At 33.8% G+C, this 22087-nt stretch overlaps 1 protein-coding gene and 1 non-coding gene across 8 annotated transcripts in view; one reads left to right on the forward strand and one right to left on the reverse strand.

The window, feature by feature from the left end:
- Positions 1-22087, forward strand: part of AGTPBP1 (ATP/GTP binding carboxypeptidase 1) — a 235238-nt gene that overhangs the window by 174869 nt on the left and 38282 nt on the right. The window contains exon 26 of one of the 7 annotated variants that reach the window (XM_074196611.1): positions 12329-15660. The exons of 4 other annotated variants lie outside the window; for them this stretch is intronic. In XM_074196611.1, the coding sequence (XP_074052712.1) occupies positions 12329-12506 (178 nt within the window). In that variant the 3' untranslated portion in view covers positions 12507-15660. Of the gene's footprint in view, positions 1-12328; positions 15664-22087 lie in introns of those variants that run through there. 2 more of the 7 variants (XM_074196613.1, XM_074196614.1) reach the window with 2 other exon arrangements.
- On the reverse strand, positions 3222-3327 carry LOC141496762 (U6 spliceosomal RNA). Its single transcript, XR_012471158.1, has one exon. It is a non-coding gene; the product is annotated as a U6 spliceosomal RNA (small nuclear RNA).

Below are 22087 nucleotides of genomic sequence, written 5' to 3' on the forward strand. Positions count from 1 at the left end.
GAATGGGGGTGGGAATTTTATCACAGAAAACAATTAGGAACCTTTTGCATTGTCTGAATGTAAGGTAATAAACCCCTAAACTAGGCTGATGATGCTTGGGGTGGAAAGGAAAGACAGATGAAGACTTTAATCAGAAAGACAAAGGGAGGTAGGGAGAAGTGAAACATGACTCCAAGGTTATGAATCTGGGTGAGAGGGAGACTGATGGTTTGTAATTACAGTAAAAGGGAAATCATTTCTATTTTTCCTTTGAATGTCTTTCTTCCTCTGCCTTCTTTTCTTCTACATCTCCCTTCTGTTCTTTGCTCTAGAGAATTTCCTGTTTTTTTCCCCAGATTTGCCCATAATTAAACATAATGTGACTTGGAATGAATGGTTCTTTTTAATTATTTGTTGTATTTGGTAAAAATTGTAGTTTCCAGACCATGTTTTTAAAAATGAGTTAAGCTTTTAATTTTTTTTTTCAATTCCTCTTCCTTTCCTCCCTCCCCCCTTCTTCCCACTAACTTTAGCTGACTTTACTTGTGGATAGCCTTCAGTTGTTTTTGGATACATGCAAATACAATAAAATACATATTTCATGACTATCTCATGAGAACTAGTAATTTTTATGGACATCAGTCTTCACAACATCCTTAATTATCAATTATCTGGCACCACAAGTACACAAATAAGTAACCCAAGATGGAGGAAATGCTAAATGACTTGCTTAAAGTGCATTTGTGCCAGTCAAGAAGAAGAAACCAGGGCTTTTCACTTAGTCCATTTCTATTCCTATGAGGTTACTTTGCTTGAATGAAGGATATAGTAAAGGTTTGCATTTTGCATATTTTTTGTTTCTCTTGAGGTATCAGGTCCCTGTTTCCAAAAACATTGAACTTGAGAAACCATTTGTTTACTTTGGTTCTTATAAAAACTGATTTTTACAAATCTGGAATTTGTGAATGTAGTTACATGATGCAATTAATGTAATTATCTTACTGGATTCCTAACTGTATTGATGTTACTATGTAGGATAGATGAATTATTTTCTGAGTATTTATACCTTAGAAAGTTGAATGGCAAAGAATTACCATTAGAATCTTACTACCTCAATTCCATTAAAGACATTTGGGCAATTTAAAAAAATAAATTAATGCAAAATAAAATTGACATAGTTTTTACACCTTCAAAATATGCAGACGTATACCAAATAAACAACATCTGTACTACTAGTCAAGTATGGAGGAGGTTTGATTATAATATTTATAAATGGGGATGAGAAGTTTTGTAGGATTGTCTTTTGAATAAAGTCTGTAAATGAATTAAATTTTGTGGTCTTTGAGTAATCCCAGGGCACCTATTGGAAATTTACCACATAGAATTTATCACAATTTGACATCATTATGTTTATTGACAGAGAAAAATTCCATCAGATATATTATTGACTCTCCATTTTACTTTTCCCCTTGAGAGGATTGCCTCTCCCAAGTCAGTGTTAAGGATATTAACGAGACATCAGTAAAAGTCTGTGGTGGTCCTAAGTTGTTACACTTTGTCTCTTGTGCCTATAATTGCTTCTTGACTCTTTTACTACACAACAAATTCATTTCTTCTACACCATGGTCACTTCACTACTTCTTGAATTTTCTTAAAAGGAAGGAAAGTAGGGATTCTCAAATTTTGCCATTTCATTCCAAGATAACTATCCTCTCCTGTTTTTTAATTTTTTTTTTTGCAAGTCAAATGGGGTTAAGTGCCTGCCCAAGGCCACACAGCTAGGTAATTATGAAGTGTCTGAGATCAGATTTGAACCCAGGTACTCCTGATTCCAGGGCCGGTGCTTTATCTACTGTGCCACCTAGCCGCCCCTCCTGTTTTTTTAAATTTGTTTTCTATAATTTTAAGTGAGAACAGAGATTCTCATTAATAGCATTTAGGAGAATTTGAAAAAAGATGCTGATAAAGCATTTATAAGTATTTTTCATTAGAATAGATAGTTTCTAAATTATTACTTTGGATCAATTGAAATATTTGTGTTTCATTTATCTGAGAACTTAATGGGCAAGTGTGATCGATAATTATCAAATTCTTGGGGTTTTTTTTTACTAATAAAAACATTTAGATGCATATTATTTACTTTTTCTAAAAAAAACAACAACCTGGTTTGTCTTCTGTAATAGTGAAGTCAAATTTTATTTCCAAACTCTCTGTAGGCAGAGTTTTCAGTTTTTTTACGATTACATAAGTTTTTCTTATTTCGGTTATCAGATCTGTTTTAGATTTTTTGCCATCAAATTAATTTGTATTGATTTTGAAACTCCAGATTTTACTTTCAATTTTTATTTTTTACAAATAATATTATCAGATTTTCTTTGAGGAATTTATCTAGTTATATTAAAATTATCTGGTACCTGTAAATATGTAAATATTTAAAAATATTCCATGTTGAATTTATCACAGGGAATGTAATATATTACTGCCTATTGATCATGTAAACTATGGATAATAGATTTAATAAGATAGTGTTTCTAATCCTACATTATTTGATATATGAGTCAAAATAAGTAGGACTTATTAAAAATATTTCCACTTATACAATTGAAATTGATATTCTTTTGGTTTGTCCTTAAAAAAAACAAAATCAAACTAAAAATCCACAATAAATAAAAATCCTCCTAGAGGTCTATTCACCTGTTTCAATCCCCATTGGGGGGGTACTGGAGGGGGTTTGCAAGGCATTGGGATTAAGTGACTTGCCCAAAGTCATACAGCTAGGTAATTATTAAGTGTCTGAGGTCAGATATGAAATCAGGTCCTTCTGACTCCAGGACCAGTGCTCTATCCACTGCCCCACCTAGCTGCATCTTATTTCTAAACTCCCAACAAGTGTGAATACCCACTACCTGTGTTCCATCTCCCTATCTTAATACCTCCCCCTCTCCCAGATATCCTTAAAGCACTGCTCTACTTTAAACTTCATAGCAGCTCATATTGTTTGGATGAGCAGGAAATCTTCAAGTACACTCCTTCTGGAAGATGCTACACTATCTTCCTTTGCCATTTGATCCACCAGACCTTGCTGCTTTGTTATGCCTGGAAGATCTCAAGGCATTGTCTTACTTCCTGCCATTGCATCCTAAGGATTGTTGACCTTTGTCATCTTCCCTACCTTTCCAATGGCTCTGTAACTGAATTCTCCTTTATTTGTTGTCTACCTGGTTAGAATATGAACTTTTTTTTTAAATATGGAGTGCTTTACGATTTGTGTTTCATCCTTGTGCAAGGGCCATGCGAATCTTCACTGTATCATTCCAAATTTAGTATATGTGCTGCTGAAGCGAGCACAGAATGTGAACTTCTTGAGAATAGTGGCTTTCTTGCTTTTCTCTTTGTATTCCTCAGTGCTTAGCATAGTGATTGACAAATAAAAAACAATTAATATTCCATTACAGTGAGGGACAGGGAGGGCACACAGTGTGTGAACAGAACAATGGAGGTGGAAAAATACAAAGTGTGTTTGAAGAGCAAAGAGTGGTCCAGTTTGGTGGGATAATAGAGTACATAGGGCCTTGAACTAGGCTTGAGTAACTTTACATTCAAATGTCAGAATAATATCTCTTTATGAAACTGATTATTATAATGTAGGAAAGTTTTGTTTACCCCCTCTTAGGAAAATTAATGAAAAAGTTGTGATCAGCCTTTAGCAATAATATCTAGATCTCAAATGAGCTGCTGTGGGGCTTTCCAATAGGAACATAATACATTGTAGTATGTTATTAAATCAAGCTAACCATGTTAAGAAATGGCTTTCATGATAATGGCTTCTGATGCACATCTCTGATTTTGGAATGTTTTTGATAGCCTTTTACTATTCCTATGTGGAGAGGTGTCACATAGTAGATGATAGAATCTTTTGCTACTGGAAATCATTAACTACTTAGAATTCTAAATGAACCATGTATGCTTGTATTAAGTAGACTGAGAACTATTTGTCAGCATAAATAAATGGAAAGTTACAGTTAGAAAAGAGTAATTTTAAGACCAATGAAGGAACATCCTAATCCAAGATTAAATTTAACTCATTGATTTATAAACATTTTTAGCTTATCACAAAAGGAAGTGGACATGTTTTACATTCAGTTTCAGATAGACTACAGATTGGTGATTATTTGCCACTGAATAGATAATAACAATAATTAACACAAATTTTCTTTCTATACATACTTAAAGACATTCTTTAAAACTCTTTATTGATCCTTTCACTTTTAGCTCCCACTGCTGTATTTTTACATTATCAAAATGGGGTAATATACTAAAAATGAGAGATGCAAGTTCACAACAAAGAGTAGCATTTTATTTTTTCCTCTTCCTGTTTTTGTAATTCTTTTTCCTTCTTCTTCCCATCCTTTTCTATCACATCCCCTTTCCATAATGTGATTCCATTCGCTTTTTCTCATTTTTATTCTTTTTAAAAGCCATAAATAATCTTTAAAGCTTTCATTGAAGGTAATCATTTGAATTCTCCTAGTTTCTTTAAAAGTTGGAAACTAAATTTTATCTAATTTATATTTTACTATCTCTAAGTGATAAAATTAAATGTAATATTGATTCTGTTTTAAGAATTATTATTTTGACAAGCAAAATATAAAAATGATACAGAGTAGATCATCAGTTTTTGAAATTCCATTTTTATTATTTCATTAATCTAAAGATATTCAATGTTTTTATCACATACATGAATACCCTAAAGTAGGGTAGATTTTAGAATATTCTTATACCACCCTTTCTTTTTTTTCTTTTTCTTTATTCTTTTGTACAAATAATGTTTTTTATACATTATTAAAATATTCTTGTTTAAGAGTAAACATAATACCACCTCCCCCAAGAAAATATAGACCTGCATAAGTAATAAAGTAAAGGGGAGAGAAAAATTAAAATAATAATAATAATAATAACAATAATAATAATAAAATTGTAGGTATGTCCAGGTGGCGTAGTGGATGGAGCACTGGCCCTGGAGCCAGGAGCACCTGAGCCCAAATCTGGCCCCAGACACCCAACAATCACCCAGCTGTGTGACCCCATGCAAGCCACCCCAACCCCATTGCCCTACAAAAACCAAAAAAAAGACCCAAAATAAAATAAAATAAAATAGTAATAATAATAATAATAATGATAGTAGAGGCGGCTGGGTGGCTGACAGATCACTGGCCCTTGAGCCAGGAGCACCCAGGTCCAAATCTGGCCTCAGACACTCACCAATCACCCAGCTGTGTGGCCCCAGGCAGGCCACCTAGTCCCATTTGCCCTGCAACGCCCCCCAGAGAATAATAATAATGATAAAAAAATGTGCTTCACTTGTTCCAACACCATCAGCTCTGTCGTTGTGTGGATCACATTCTTTAGGATAAGTCCATCACAAAAGTTACTTCCATATTTTTCCACCATTGCAATTGCTGATCGCAACTCCCTCCATTCATACTTCTCTACTACCATGAACTATGTTTTCTCTCTCCTTTCATTCTGTCTCTGCTGTAGGGTAGTTGAGTGAGGCAGCAGACAGATCCCCGGCCCGGGGGCCAAGAGGCCCCAAACCCACATACCACCCCTTACCCAGCATCTACCCAGCCCTAGGGTCCTGGACAGGCCATCCAATCCCAGCCCCTTGCAAGAAGTAAAAAAGAAAATGTGTTATATCTGACCACTCTCCCACCATGGTTCATCCTCTCCTCCATCACTTACATTCCCCCCTTCCCCCTGTCCCCCTTCTCTCCTTCTTACTATGGATATCTATACCCCATTGAGTATATATGCTGTTTCTTCTCCTAGCCACCTCTGATGAGAGCAAAGATTCCCTCATTCCCCCTTGCCTTCCCCCCTTCCATATCATTGCAATAGCTCATTGTAATAAAGAAAAATCTTATTATATGAAGATCTTAGCCCATTCCTCTTCTCCTTTTTCTTTCTCCCATTACATTTCCCTTTTATCCATTGACTCCATTTTTACACCACAATATATCTTCAAATTCAGTTTTCTCCTGTGCTTCATCTATAAAAGTTCCTTCTACCTGCTCTATTAAATGAGAAGGTTCATATGAGTATTATCAGTATCATTTTTCTATACAGGAATACATGCAGTTCATCATCATTAAGTCCCTCATATTTTCCTCTTCTCCTCCACTCTTTATGCTTTACCTGGGTCCTGTATTTGAGGATCAAAGCTTCCGTTCAGCTCTGGCCATTCCAACAGGAACATTTGAAATTCCCCTGGTTCATTGAAAGTCCATCTTTTTCCCCCTAGAAGAGGATGTTCAGTTTTGCTGGGTAGTTGATTCTTGGCTGCATTCTAAGCTCTTTTGCCTTCTGGAATATTATATTCCAAGCCCTATGAGCTTTTAATGTAGTTGCTACTAAGTCCTGTGGGATCCTGACTGCAGCTCCATGATATTTGAGTTGTGTCCTTCTGGCTGCTTCTTATACCACTCTTTCCCCAAATACTGTAGCAGAATCTAATTTTAAAATTACTTTCTTTCTCTCTTTAACTAAAAATAAGAGGAAAAATAAAAACATTTAAATAAAGGGCCTGCTAGATTATGAAAGCTAAGTCATAGCTGATAGTGTTGCCAGGTGGGCATTTTCCTATTTAACCAATAGCTATAGAAGTACCATTCCTATGGCAGTTTTACCATACTGTTTTAGAAACAGGATAGGACTATTTTCCCTAAATAGACAATTGATAGGTTCAATTCAGTGTTTAAAAAGTTATTAAGTATTTCCTCACTATTTTAAGATACAGAGCTAAAAAAGGATTAAAGTTCTTGAGTTCTTAGAGTTTACAGTCTATACAAAAATCACTAAAATATGTTAGAATATAATACATTCATAAATGAAGTCTTAGCTAAGATTCTGCAATTCATTTTAATCTACTTGTGAAAGAACCTCAGATATCATCTAGTCCAACCCACACATAAACAGAAATCTCTTCTTCAACATATATTTTCCACTGTCAGACCCATTACCTCTTTTTTTTTTAGGTTTTTGCAAGGCAAACAGGGTTAAGTGGCTTGCCCAAGGCCACACAGCTAGGTAATTATTAAGTGTCTGAGACTGGATTTGAACCCAGGTACTCCTGACTCCAAGGCCGGTGCTTTATCCACTAAGCCACTTAGCTGCCCCAGACCCATTACCTCTTAAAGTTGTTCTTTAACTTTTAAGCAGTTCTTAAAATTAGGAAACTTTTCCTTCAACTAACCAAAGTTTACCCTTGCAACTTTTACTCACTGTTTCTGGTTCTTTGTTCTGGACCTAGGCAGAATAAGTCTAACTTGTTTTGTCATATGACAGTCCTATCAGTATTTAATAATAACAGTTATGGTTTATGAAATTCTTCTCCGGGCTAAACATCATTAATGCATTCAGTTAATCCTCCTATGGCATGATCTCAAAGATCCTCATCATCTGGATTGACCTGTTTTGAGTATTTTAAAGTTTCTCATTGTACTTCCGTGAGAAGCAGCATGGTTGGTAGGAAGAATACTGGAATTGGGTACAAATAATGACTCAGCTACTTTTGTTATTGGTGATACTGTTGAGCCCTTTCAGTCATGTCCAGTTCTTCTTAATCTCATTTGGGGTTTTCTTGGCAAAGATATTGGATTGGTTAACATATCATTTTCCAGTTCATTTTAAAGAGGAGGAATTGAGGCAAAAAGGGGTGGGTGACTTGCCTAGGGTTATACAGCATAAATGTTTTAAGTTTGATTTGAACTCAGGAAGATGAGTTTTCCTGACTTTGCTAACTACCAGTGCCCCTCAAATACTCACTAGACATATAGGCATGTGCAATCTTAATTTTTAAGTTTCCTCTCATAAAAATGGGGATAATCATATTTAATGCCACTTACCTCACCGGAATGTTGTGAGAAAAGCTCTTTGTAAACCTTAAAGAGCTGTATAAAAGTGAATTTTTTATTTTCAATGATAAATGTGGCATTTAGACCTAAATATAATATTACAGATGTAGCTTGAAGATAGCAAAGTTCAGCAGGACTACAGTTTTTTTTTTTTCTCAACACAGCTTATATCATTTCTGATCCATCTTCACTCCTATGGAGCAGACTCCAACATACCACCAAGAACCTCATAGTCTTTTCTCTTCCCCCATAAGCTACCCTCCATCTTGCTTTCAAATAGATTTTCCTAAAGCACAAGTGTGACCATGTCACCTCCTCCTCACCATCCACTCTCTATTAAATAAATTCCACTGATTCCCTATTAATTCCATGATCAATTGAAAAAAAATCCTTTCTTTGTTTGGTTTTTAAAGCCCTTTTATAGCCTACCTCCTTCCTACCCTTTCAGTGTCCTTCCAGTTTACTTCCTCCTACATACTGCGTGATTGAGTGGCACTGGTTTCCTTATTGTTTATGCATAGTACACTCCATCTTTCAGCTTGTGCATGTTCACTGGCTATCCCCCCATGTTTGTACTTTTCTCACCCCTCATTTCCATCTTTTGTTTTATCTGACTTCCTTTAGGTCCCAGCCAAAATCCCACCTTCTGTAAGAAAGTGTCCCTTAGTGTCCTTGGTGTCTTCCACTTTTTATTATCTTCAATTTATCCTTACACATCTTGTTTGTACATGCTTCTTTACATGCTGTCTCCCCATTATAATGTAAACTCTAAGAGAGCAGGGGTTGCTTTTTTGTCTTTCTTTAGTTTCCAGTCCTTAACAATGCCTGCACATAGTAGACCACTTAAGAAATACTTGTTGGATTGACTTGACTTGACTTGTGGACTGATTTCCTTTATAAAAGCATGCTTTTCAATGAAATTTTTCAAATTAGGGAGGGAGGGAGGGAGAGAGAGAGAGACAGAGAGAGACAGAGAGAGACAGAGACAGGAAGACAGAGAGAGACAGAGACCAGAGACAGAGAGACAGAGAGAGAGACAGAAAGAAAACCACAAAGATAAGAGAGTCAGTATCATAAGGAAAAAAGAGACATTATATTTAGTTTGCCTTTCTTTTTTTGGTCACAATCTACACTGCAGAAATTGGTCAGAATTAGATATAGAATTGTAGTTCCTTCCTCTATCTTTTAAAGAATGAAATCATTGTGATATTCAGAATTCCTCAACTGTATTGGTTTTATGAATAGAGAAATCTAACAGATAATCTGAGTGATTGACATGATTTATCAAAAAATATTCCTCAAGCCACTCATCTGTTTCCTCTTGATTCTCTGGTCTCTAGATTATTTTTATAACTATATTCCCACTTTTTGTCCTGCTACTGATCTTCATCCAAATGTTGACCAGGATTCTTTCCCTTAATTAGTAGGAGCTCCTAAATGAGGATTTTGGGCTTTTTCACTTTTTCTTAAGATATAGCACTAATTTGTATAACTGCTTTTGATTAATAATGACACATTTTTCTCAAAGTTCTGCCACCAACAGAAAAGTTTCCGAAAGGTCCTAAGTACAAATTTGACTTCATTCAATCTTGGCCTCGTCCTTTAGAATCACAAAATTTATTTTGTCTCTTCCATTATATTTCTGTCCCATTGGCCTGAATGAAGCTTTTCTTAATTAAAAAAAACTTTTGACAGGGAGTCTTTCTGCCATTAGCTGAAAATAACCTAAGGTCCCTGGGAGACTAAGTGACTTTTCCAAAATTTCCCAGGGAGTGAAAAGTAGAGCTTCTATGGGAGAGCTGATGGAGAATTGTTCATTGATAGCTAGAAGGACAAGGGAGGAGGTCTTGTAGAAGTGATACCTGTGTTGGGCCTTGAAGGACAGAAAAGGCTATTACAGATGGGAGTCGGAGAGAAGTACATCTTGAGTATGGGGAACATACAGTGTTTGCAAAGCTATGGAAGTCAAGAGAAGATGGAATGTTGAGTAATCCAATGTACTTATCTTGAACATATGAATACATGAAAGGGGGTAAAATAAAATCATCCCAGAAAGATAGGTTTTAGAGAGACTTGAATGACAACCTAAGGAGATTCTCTTTCATTTTGTGGGCAGTGGGGAATCAAAAAGGTTTTTTAAAATGCAGAATGCTGTGTAAAACTCAAAGCACTACCCCAAATAAATTCAGAAGAACTCCAGATCTCCCTTATTTATGACAATTTTGTTGGATTCACATTTTCTTAGCTGTGAATTATTCATTTATTGAGGAAAAACTTCTTAGCCTAGCATTCAAGGCCCTCTATGATTTAGCCCTAATCTGTTCTTTTCAATCTTATTTCCTACTATTCCCTTTCACGTAGCCTATACTTCAGTCAAACTGTATTACTCACTTTACTCTGAACATACCAGAGGCATACTAGCCTTCTTACATTTTATCTAAGGATGGGGTCTACATGTAGACTATTGTTTCACTACTCCATTAATCTTTATTTGAAACCCTACCTTGTTTTTCAAGAGCCATCTCTGATACCACCTTTTGTATAATGCTTTCCATGATCCTTGGACAAGTCATTTCATGACTTTTGGGTCTCAGATTCCAGGATTATCTCTAAGATTCTTAACAACTCTCTCATGCTCCTTTGTATTTTTTACCTTTGTAAAAGCACTTTGTAAAAGTTTTATAGTGTTTGAGCACATGACTTGATCTCTCAGACTAGATAGAAAATTCCTTGATGTTAAAGATCCAGACCTTTATTGTATTATCTTTGTATATACCTTTCCTAGTTCTATCCCTCATCCAATGCCTTGTATGTAATAGACCCTTACTTAGTTGAATTAAATTATAAAGGTTTTTTCCTTTGATGAATGAAAATATGTTTGAATTTCTATGTGCTTTATGTAAGGATTTATAAGCCCTGTCAAATCACCTTAATCTTTTCTTTAGAATCACAAAGGTAAACTGTCAAAGGTAGTATTTGGCCTTGCAATTTTTCAGTAAAATACAGTGGAACGAAAGGAATGATTTAATTTATGGCCTTTTATTTCTTAGGACACAAATGAGCAGAAATAAAGAAGATCTAACCCACACACATTTCAGCCCCTATGACATTCCTATCAGTTTGCTTAGTGATCCATCTTGATATGGGCTGGGGGGGGGGGGGTGTTTGTTTGTGAGAGGGTCTTGAGGATCTTTATTTCCTATTTGAGAACCTCAAGTACTTCAAGGGGGGCTAGATATAATGCAGGATTTCAGAAGAGCAAGAATGTATTAAAAAAGCAGTGGCCTTTTTTTTTTTAAAAAAAGGAAAATTCATCTGAAATCCTAGCAAGGTTTGGGGTTTAACTAGAACTCATGATTCTGTCAGCATCTGTGATTGTGTTTTTTGTATTATAAAGACACACAATGATTTATTAAGCACCTAGGACAGCATATCTAGTATGTACATGGGATTCTTAGGGAAATAATTATTATTCAAGTTCAGGGGATATTATATATCCCTCAATGCTTAAATCTGTAAGATTAACATAATTTGTGGTCAAAAATGAAAACATGTTCTTGAAATGTTAGTAAATCCTATTCTTAGATGTTTCTTAAAATTATTACACATTGGGAGAAACCAAAATGTTTGATTATGAAGAAAAGGGATAAGTTATAGATTGTAAAGAGAGAGCTTGTCTGAATCCAAGCTACTTATCTAATGAAATATTTAGAAGTACTTAGTGCTTTTAAAGAAATATGTTCTGTGACCCAAGGGAAAGAAATTAAAATGGGTGTGGAGTGTTCAATTGTTTTTTAATTTTTGGAAACTGTAAATTTGTGGATGTGGTTTCTTAATTTTTTTTTAATTTTATTTTAGCCTTCTTCAATTTACTCTAATGGTAGCTAATTACTTTAGTGTCTTGGAATAAGTGATTTTTAGCACATTACTCATGAAACCAATTAAACATCCAGTTACTTTATAAAGCCCCTTGAAACTACATGCTGCTGGGAGCTTAAAATAGAGCTTCAAAAATATATCTTTGTAGTTTGCAAATAAGATTGATGAATGCCTGCAAAGACACATCTCAATATTTTATTATACATGAATATCCTTTTGTTAGAAGTTGTAAGTAGAAATTAAAAAAAAATTATAGGACATACTTATAATTTTGTAATGTAATTTAAAATTAGCATTTTTGCTCTTGTATAATATAAGAAATATTCAACTATTACTTATCTCTTTCATATGAATCATCCATTTTGTAAAGTGGCTAATGTTTGGGTTATGTGAATTTTTTTTTTCTTAACACAACCTACTTACATTGGAACCAAAGATTTTGGATAATTGAGATAATGCAGGATAGCAGAGTAGGTTAGCCATTCTGCATACAGCTAAATTTAGAATTTTAAAATCTAATGCAGCCTTGTATGTTGTGTCTATTTTGGCTACAGCCCTACCACTTATGTTTTGGAAGAAGATGAACCTCGTTTCCTTGAAGAAGTTGATTACAGTGCAGAAAGTAATGATGAGATAGACATTGAATTGCCTGAAAATGTTGGGGATTATGAACCTTCTGTCCAAGAAGATGCACTTTCTGACTCGGAGTCATCAAAAACATGTCTTCCTTGAGCCATCTGCCATGTCTTGTAAATGGCTATAAAAATAAGAGAAATACCTTAGTTTCTATTGGATAGGAAACTTTAGATTTTTAAAAAGAGCTGACTCAAAAAGATAAAAAATAACTGGAGCCAGTTTGGTTTCAAGCCAATAAATGTGTTTTTGATTTATGATTAAAAACTAGCATTTGTTTTATTTAAAGAATTCAATGCCATGATTGTTAGCATTGAATTATCAAAGATTAATTTATCTTTTTTTTCAACAAAGCTTTACTCAGTATCATTGCATGACTTTTTTTCTCCTTATTCTTATATCCCACATCAAATGGATAAATTTGCAGTGTTCATAGTAAAAAAAAAAATCTAATCCTAGGTCCCAATGGTAGTAAGTTGTTGAAAATAATATATATGTACAGGGATTTCTATTAATCTGTGTATTGTTTGTGTGGGAGTGGGTGGATATTGAAGACAAGAAATTAAGTTCTTCAGAATGATGTTAACTCTTTGATTGTGTTTAAAGTAATCTAGAACTTGCTTTGAAACCATTTCATTCTATAGTTATTGAATTAAAAAAATCAAAAATTAATTTATCAAATGTTGCTTTTCTTTCTTCATCCTTTAATACACTCAGATTATATAGTTATAGATCCTTGATTCAAAATATTCAAAGAAACCCATATGTGAACACACATTTGTAAAACTTTATATGCACAAGATGGTTTGATTACTTCAGTAGTCTAAAGCTCTTTATGGTTATAAGTGCACCTGTGCCTGTCATGAATTATGTATTTGTATGGCTCTCTTTCCTGAACAAGTATCTCCTGAGACTTAACTGGAGCTGATCTCTGCAGTCATGACACTGTTAATCTGAAGCTTTAAAAAAAATACACGTTTACCCAGTGAGGATACTACTGCTCAGCTGTTGTTAAATGTGTATTTATATATTGGCCTATATATTTATTTACACCTTTCTATATTTAATATTGCATGTGCTGTGTTATGTTTTTAAAATTCTATTGAAATGAATTTATTCAAGGCATGCTTGCAAGTTATATCAGAATCAAATGTATCTGGGTAGTAGAAGAGGGAAGTATTTAGGTCATTTCTTATTGTGATATCTTCCTAGGTTTTAGATTATCAGACTTTAGAAATGAATCTAACATTTAGGAATACTAATTTTTGAAAAAAAATCTAATGATTCTTAATCATCCTTTGTGAGTTAAGCTTTTATTATAACAAATATTACTGCTACTTGACAGGTCCTTGAGAGGACTTTGGTGCCTCCCTTTTGGCACACTCTTCTTAAGTCATTTTTAGATTGTAAAAGAGTCATTTTCATTAAGAATCCTAAAATACTCAAATTTGTTTCTGGAAGTTTTTCAATACTTAGCTAAAGGTAAAACTTTTTTTCTGGAAGGCAGTAATGAAAAAGAAACCACCAGTATTTCAAGTATTTTTGCATTTCCTAGTTTAATAATTAACATTTTTAGGTGTAGTAATTTAGGTATTTCATTCATTCTGAATAAAGTTTTTTGGTGTTTTGGTTTTTTTCAGCTTTCGTGGTGATATGGTATTAGACAGTTTACAAAGAAATATAGTCATCTCCTTATATACACAGTGCTAGTTAGCATTGTGCTGAAAAGTCTCAGTAGAATGAAGGTTATGAAAATTGGGAGCTGCTAACTTGTTCTTAGTGATGATACAACTTAGAAGAGCATTAAAGCACTTTACCTGAGTCAGAGGGAAGCTATTAATGATATAATTATATTTATTTCCAGAATATATAGGGAAAGAGAAAGATGTTCACCTTTCCATTAGTTTATAACTTTGGCAGATTAGAAATTGAGAAGTCATGAGTGAAAAGCAGTTATATTTATTATTCTAGATAGTAAGATTCAAAAGATTTAATCCATTTTTATTGACATTGTAAAAACTCCATAGAGAGTTGGATAGTAGCAATATTTTCAATTCCTTAAATAGTGGTATTGAGATATTTAAACATCTGTTACTATCTATTACAATTTTGACATCCTCCTTGTTTAAGAAATTAGAAAAGAATGTATTTAACAAATAAATTATTTTTAAGCATTTAGCTTTAGAAGAACAAAGTAACTTCATATGTCTACTTGTCCATTTTAGAACCTGATAAATCTACTTGCTTACTAGCCATTAAAACTTCTACTGCTTTTCTCATCTCTGGCTGAGGAATTTCAGTATTTTCAAAGAATAGGTGCTATTGCAACCAGTGCCATCATCATTGTAATGAATAATTTTCTACTCTGTCCTTAATTTGTATTCTTATGTTTACTGCAATAACTAGATCTGACAAGGTGAATTAGTTTTGAAATTTGGATTAGTTTGGAAATCTCTCTTTAAGAACTTTAATTCCTTAAGTATAGTTTAGTTGTAATCAGATATCTTTTATTTTTATAGTCACAACCAAAAGTTCTAAAGAATCATAGTTAGCTTCAAGCTGGAAGGGATTCTAAACCTCATTCAATCCAACCCCTCATTTTACAGATAAAGAAAGTGAGGCTTCTTCTACTCTACTAAAAGTAGACTAGATTACTACTAGTCTACTATTCCTATAGTACTATAGAAGAAACTGTCTATTCCTTGACCTTTCACAAAGAACCTTTCTCAAAGAGGTTTGAGAAGTTTATCTATTTGGAATTTAGATGATTTGTAGTATAGACAACTCATTATCTGATTTTCCTACCCTTTAGGATGTAGAAGTCTACAGCATATACTTTCAATTTCTGTCAGTGACATCCTTTGTTAGAATACAAGATTCTGTCTTATGTTAAGTATCTTTCTTGAACAATCTTTGCCACTGTGCCAATTTTTACATGTTGTTTACTGATATGAAATTTTGTGTAAACCCTAATGACACCTAAGTAACACAGTATTCATTCAAATAGAGGTACAGTTGTGGTGTACACTAATTAAATTAGCCCACATTTAAGATGACTATACATTGTAAGTCCTGTAATGGATATAATTGTGGCAATTTACTGTGCATGCCTCAGGAATAAATTAAATAACAATAATGCAACTGTATGATAACTGTAAAATAAAGTTCTTATCATCAATCAGGTGTGTTTCCCCACACTTTTCATTGTATAGAAAATAAAATTTTGGTAACTCTGTGCTTTTTTTTTTTTCTTTTGGTGAAGGTTTAGAAATCATATATAACTCTTTGCTATTTCAACTAGGAAAATATACTGAAGTAATATTTTCTTAATATTTATGGTAATATTTAGCAGCAAATTATGGGGATCTGTGGGAGAAGTGAATGCCTTTGTTGTGAAAACTGAATTTAAACTTCTGAAAACTCAAGAGAAAATTTAAAGCAAAGCCTCATCTTTTCTTTGAAGTCTAATTATTTGGAAAATAAAACTTTGAAATTTCAGAGGTTTTAGATTTTCTAGATAACTATGCTGGGGTTTGCCCTTGGTGCAACATGTGTACAAAATATGTACTCTTTCTGTACCTTTTCTCCCAAGTATCAGTGCAGTACAATCTTTTCTTCTTAGGCTCATGTTTGAAATGTTTCTTTACTCATTTCACCTTCTTTCTTGAAGTCATCTTTGACTCTTCTTCCCATGTATAAACCCTCTTCAGTTGGGGGTATATCTTGAGGTTGAATTCCTCTCATAATTTATAATGAGTAATTACTGATTTAATGTGATCTCTCAAAGGTCTTTGCATATTAGAAGGAACATTCTAGAATTCTTAATGTCCATATCTAAATAAATCTTTATGATAAAAATTTTAGGGGCTGCTAGGTGGCATAGTGGATAAAGCACCAGCTTTGGAGCCAGGAGTACCTGGGTTCAAATCTGGTCTCAGACACTTAATAATTACCTAGTTGTGTGGCCTTGGGCAAGCCACTTAACCCCATTTGCCTTGCAAAAATCTAAAAAAAAAACAAACAAAAATTTTAGGCACAGTGATAGGCTAAGAGTGGTGAACTTTAGGACTCAGTATGTCCTGGAATCACCCTTAAAGTCTTACGTGTGTGTGTGTGTGTATTTACATATAATATATTATTGCCTACTCTGATCCTCAGTAGGGCTCAGTATAAAGGTACATATATCTATACACGCAGTTCTTAAATCTCCTTTGAAGTAGAAATGAATTTGTGGTACTTTTAATTTCTATTTTGAAGGCCACATCATAATGTTGAAAAGTCAAATGGATATTCCTGCATGGTTTTGGAGAGATGCCTCCTTTGCTTGTTAGATAAGGAACATAGCCATCTAAAAAGGTGGTTGAAAAGGGAGAATTGAAAAGCTTTCTAGTGAAATAAAATGGAGTTAATTTGAGTGTGAAAATGATGGTACATTCTTTTCAAATGTTAATATGAGTGTTTTTAACTTTGAAATGGCCTAAAGATATTAGAGTAATGATAATTGTTTTTAAAGATTTTATTTATTTTGAGTTTTACAATTTTCCCCCTAATCTTACTTCCCTCCCCCACCCCCTAGAGAAGGCAATTTGTCAGTTCTTTACATTGTTTCCATGGTATACATTGATCTAAATTGAATGCGATGAGAGAGAAATCATATCATATCATTAAGGAAGAAACATAAAGTATATGAAATAGCAAGATCAGACAATAAGATATCAGTTTTTTTCCTAAGTTAAAGGAAATAGTCTTTGGTCTTTGTTCAAACTCCACAGTTCTTTCTCTGGATACAGATGGTATTCTCCACTGCAGACAGCCCCAAATTGTTCCTGATTGTTGCACTGATGGAATGAGCAAGTCCATCAAGGTTGATCATTACCTCCATGTTACTGATAGGGTGTACAGCGTATTTTCTGGCTCTGCTCATCTCACTCAGCATCAGTTCATGGAGATTCCTCCAGGCTTTCCTGAATTCCCATCCCTCCTGGTTTCTAATAGAACAATAGTGTTCCATGACACACACACACACACACACACACACACACACACACACACACACATATATACACACACACATATATGTTTATATACCACAGTTTGCTAAGCCATTCCCCAATTGAAGGACATTTACTTGATTTCCAATTCTTTGCCACCACAAACAGAGCTGCTATGAATATTTTTGTGCAAGTGGTGTTTTTATGTTTTTTCATGATCTCTTCAGGGTATAGACCTGGTAGTGGTATTGCTGGATCAAAGAGTATGCACATTTTTGTTTCCCTTTGGGCATAGTTCCAAATTTCTCTCCAGAAAGGTTAGTTGAGTTCACAGCTCCACCAATAATATAATAGTGTCCCAGATTTCCCACAACCCTTCCAACAATGATCATTATCCTTTCTGGTTGTATTGGTCAGTCTGAGAGGTGTGAGGTGGTACCTCAGAGAAGCTTTAATTTGCATTTTTCTAATAAGTAATGATTTAGAGCAATTTTTCATATGACTATGGATTGCTTTGATCTCCTCATCTGTAAATTGCCTTTGCATATCCTTTGACCATTTGTCAATTGGGGAATGGCTTTTTTTAAAAATTTGACTCAGTTCTCTGTATATTTTAGAAAGGAGTCCTTTGTCAGAATCATTAGTTGTAAAGATTGTTTCCCAGTTTACTTCCTTTTTTTAAAATCTTGGTTACAGTGGCTTTGTAGCAAAGGCTTTTTAATTTAATGTAATCGAAACCATCTAGTTTGTTTTTAGTGATGTTCTCCATCTCTTCCTCAGTCATAAACTGCTTCCCTTTCCTTAGATCAGACAGGTAAACTAGTCCTTGATCTTCTAGTTTGCTTATAGTATTGTTTTTTATATCTAAGTCCTGTATCCATTTGGATCTTATCTTGGTATAGGGTGTGAGGTATTGGTCTAATCTAAGTTTCTTCCATACTAACTTCCAATTTTTCCAGCAGTTTTTATTGAAGAGAGAGAGTTTTTATCCCAATAGCTAAACTCATTGGGTTTATCAAACAGCAGATTACTATAATCGTTTCCTGCTATTGCACCTAGACTGTTGCACTGGTCTACCACTCTATTTCTTAGCCAATACCAGACAGTTTTGATGACTGATGCTTTATAATATAATTTTAGATCAGGTAGGGCTAAGCCACCTTCTTTTGCATTTTGTTTTCATTAAATCTCTGGAAATTCTTGACTTTTTATTTCTTCATATGAATTTACTTACAACTTTTTTCTAACTCATTAAAATTTTTTGGAATGTTGATTGGTGGGGCACTAAACAGGTAGTTTAGTTTTGGTAGAATTGTCAGTAATGATAATTCTTTAAAATCAACAGGTAACCCTATTATTGAAAGGAAAAAAAATAGGAGAGATTATGGTTTAAATAAAGATAGTGATTTCATTATTGAAAATAGGAATGAACAGTTGTTACACACTTGCTTCTGTCTTGCAAATGGAATTAATCAGGGAATTTGGAGAGATAAGAAATTGTCTCTACCTTTAAAATAATTCTAAAGTCAAACCTTGTAATCTATAGTCCACTATAGAATATTATCAATATACTAGCATTTAATAAAAACAATATGTTCCAGGTACTGACTTAGGCATCCAGAAGTAGCTTACTTGTGCTTTAAATTTTTCCAGTCTACAGTAGGCATCCAGGATAATATTTTTACTCCTTTATTTTGTATCATTAGCAAACTTCTAAAAGAGTTTTTTTCTTTTTTTAATTTAAATTTATTTTTATTAAATATAGTATTTGAGTTTTACATTCCCCCCCAATATTGCTTCCCTCCCTCCCCCCCACAGAATGCACTCTGTCTAAAAGAGTTTTATAAGTGGTATTTAACTTTGCTATAGAGTATGGCACATTTATAAAAGCGAGATTGTCTGGGATAGCATTAGTATATATAAATGACAAAAGAAGGGAGAGAATTGTTAAATCTGAACAAGTTTCCATCCTTGACTGTTTAAAATATTTTAATTTATGCCCATTGTTGGCATTGGTGCACATACCAATTGATCCCTCTTTTTTATCTTCATATTTTTATAATTTCCTAGATTTGATGTTCTTTTTCAGTAAATTAGACTGATATGTCAAGGAACTCCTTAAAATTACCTGCTTGAAAAGGCTCTAAATAAATCTGATTTCAATAAAATCATAAATCTATGGACATTGCTAATATCATTTAAAATTCATTGTTCAAAAAATTTCCAGGGGATAAAATTTGATTCTCCAAACCTAAATTTACAAAATCAAGCTTTTCTCTTCTGTCATGGCTTTTGCTATGTCCCTGTTACAACCCCATATAGTTAAATAGAATGAATAGAAAATATGAGTCATAGTGAATTCATGATGGCAGATACATTCTGGTGCAAGTGAATCCAAATATTAATTTGTTACTGTGGAAACTAATCTTTCTTTACAAGACTTATCATAGTATTGATTTCAAATCAATGTGTTAAATAGGATTGAGAAGAGGCTTCTAGATGAGAATAGTTTCTTTGGCATGGACTCTTTTCTCCTGTAAGAAGAAACTACAGTATCATTTGGAACTCTCATTCCCCAGATATAAAGATTAGTGGGGAAAAAAAAGATGAGAATATTAAATTTCTCTTTTGCCATCCTATCTGCTTTTTATTATATATAGTTATATATTTTTATATATAATACATATGCATGTATATATGTATACATATATAATATTAATAACTACTTTCCTTTGACCCACCATGATTTTCTTTATTTCCTGGGCATATAGACAAGTGTTTATTGGCTTTATGAAGCAACAATATCTTCTTGAGTTTGTGAATTATCTTCATGTTAAATGTGAGATAGCTGGGGTTCATAAAATTCGGTGATAACTCACATGTTTAGAAATTATCTGAAGCTGGATTTGAATCCAGGACTTTCTGACTCTTAAGTTCAGTCTTGGCTCTTATAATATTTACTATGATGCCTTTCAAGGAAAGAGCCATTGTTTAGGACACATGAAAAACCATTATCAGGGTGAAACTAGATGACAGAGAAAGCAGATCTGCTTAATTCCTGCATTTTCCTCTTTTTGGGGGGTGTGGGAAGGTGTCAAGAATTATTTTCAGAATAAAAAGGACAACTAGCTGTTTTAGATAGACATGATCTTATAGTGCTTCTCATTAGGAGAGGCACCTATTTGGTAAATATAATTGGAACTCCTGAATGTATAGACATGAAAATAATTGAGTCTTGGAACCCATGACTATTAATTTGGTTAATATTAATTATATAAATAGGTAATACTTGTTGTTCTAGTAATTCCCTTCTTTCCATCCAGGAAGTGGAAGTAATATAGGTCAAATATGTGATTCCTGTTTACCATCTAAGAGAGCCTTTTGTTATGACATACTTCATCATATTTTGCACAATCCCAATCTAACCCCAAAACCTTACAGAGCTTTCTGAATGAGATTCATAATTAAAGGCTTCTACAAAGAAAAATCAAATGGATGAATATTCATTGCCCAGACTATTATATGCCCTTGAATGGGTAATTAAGAACTTGCCCATCAGTAGACATGTCTCAGAGAGATAATCCAAATGGACTCTAGGCACCAGATCTGAAGAAGAGGGAGGGATAGTTAGGTTACCTTTGAGAAATTTGAGAAGTTTTCTTTTAAATGAAGGATAAAATGTTTTAATTTATCAATGAACATCTTTTTAATTATATATTCTGATAGCAAAAGGTGGATTGGGGAAAAGACTATAAGGTAATAGAGATCCTTTTGTGAAGGGTACCTTGATTAGACAAATTGTGCAGGGGAAAATCAAATTTATATTTCTTTATGACAATGGACAAATTGGAAAGACATCATACCAACTTAATACTTTTCAAAATTTCATAGTTCTTTACAGTGAAATTGTTGACCTTTATAGTAAAATCATGTAGGGTCAATAAGGATTCCTGGCTACCTCTATCCTGGGTTTGTTTTTTTGTTTTTTTCCACTTTCCCCACAGGATACAGATTTTGTGACTCCTCCCAACATCTTTGTAGAATCATTTCAATTTTATTTATATATTGTTTAGTGAAATGGGGAGGGGGAACCATCTGTCATTTGAATTAGATTTAATCTGCTTGCTCCCTAAGGGCAGAAGAATTAGGAGAAATTTCAAGGAGGCAAATTTATGCTTTATATAAAATGAAACTACAGTAACCATAATTAAACTTTGGACTCAAGAGACAGTAGGTTGTCCTTTGTTGGAGTCAGGAAGACTTGAGTTGAGATTTGATCCCCCGTCTATATGACCCTGGGCAAGTCATTTAACCTTTTTGCCTTAGTTTCCTCATCTGTAGAATGAAATGAGAAACCACTCCACTATTTTTGTCAAGAAGACACCAAAACTTAGTTTAATTATTCTTAAGGAATTTTAAATAATGTTTGTATTGTACAAATCACAGATATAGCAAGAGTAGACATAGCAGAACAGAGACCTGCGATTGGAAATCTGGTATTGTGTTTGCCAATTTTTGAGGTGAAAATGCTCACACTGAAAATTTAACAACTGGCTCTTGAGATTCAGTTTTAGCCATCTCCCAGTATAGTACTGAATGTATGTGGTATTCACATTGAATATGGATTTTGGAGCTTCTAATCTTCATGGAATGAAAACTTGTCCCCCATTATTTATTTATTTTTTATAG

Source organism: Macrotis lagotis, chromosome 8 (genome assembly GCF_037893015.1).
Source record: "Macrotis lagotis isolate mMagLag1 chromosome 8, bilby.v1.9.chrom.fasta, whole genome shotgun sequence".
NCBI lineage: Eukaryota > Metazoa > Chordata > Mammalia > Peramelemorphia > Peramelidae > Macrotis > Macrotis lagotis.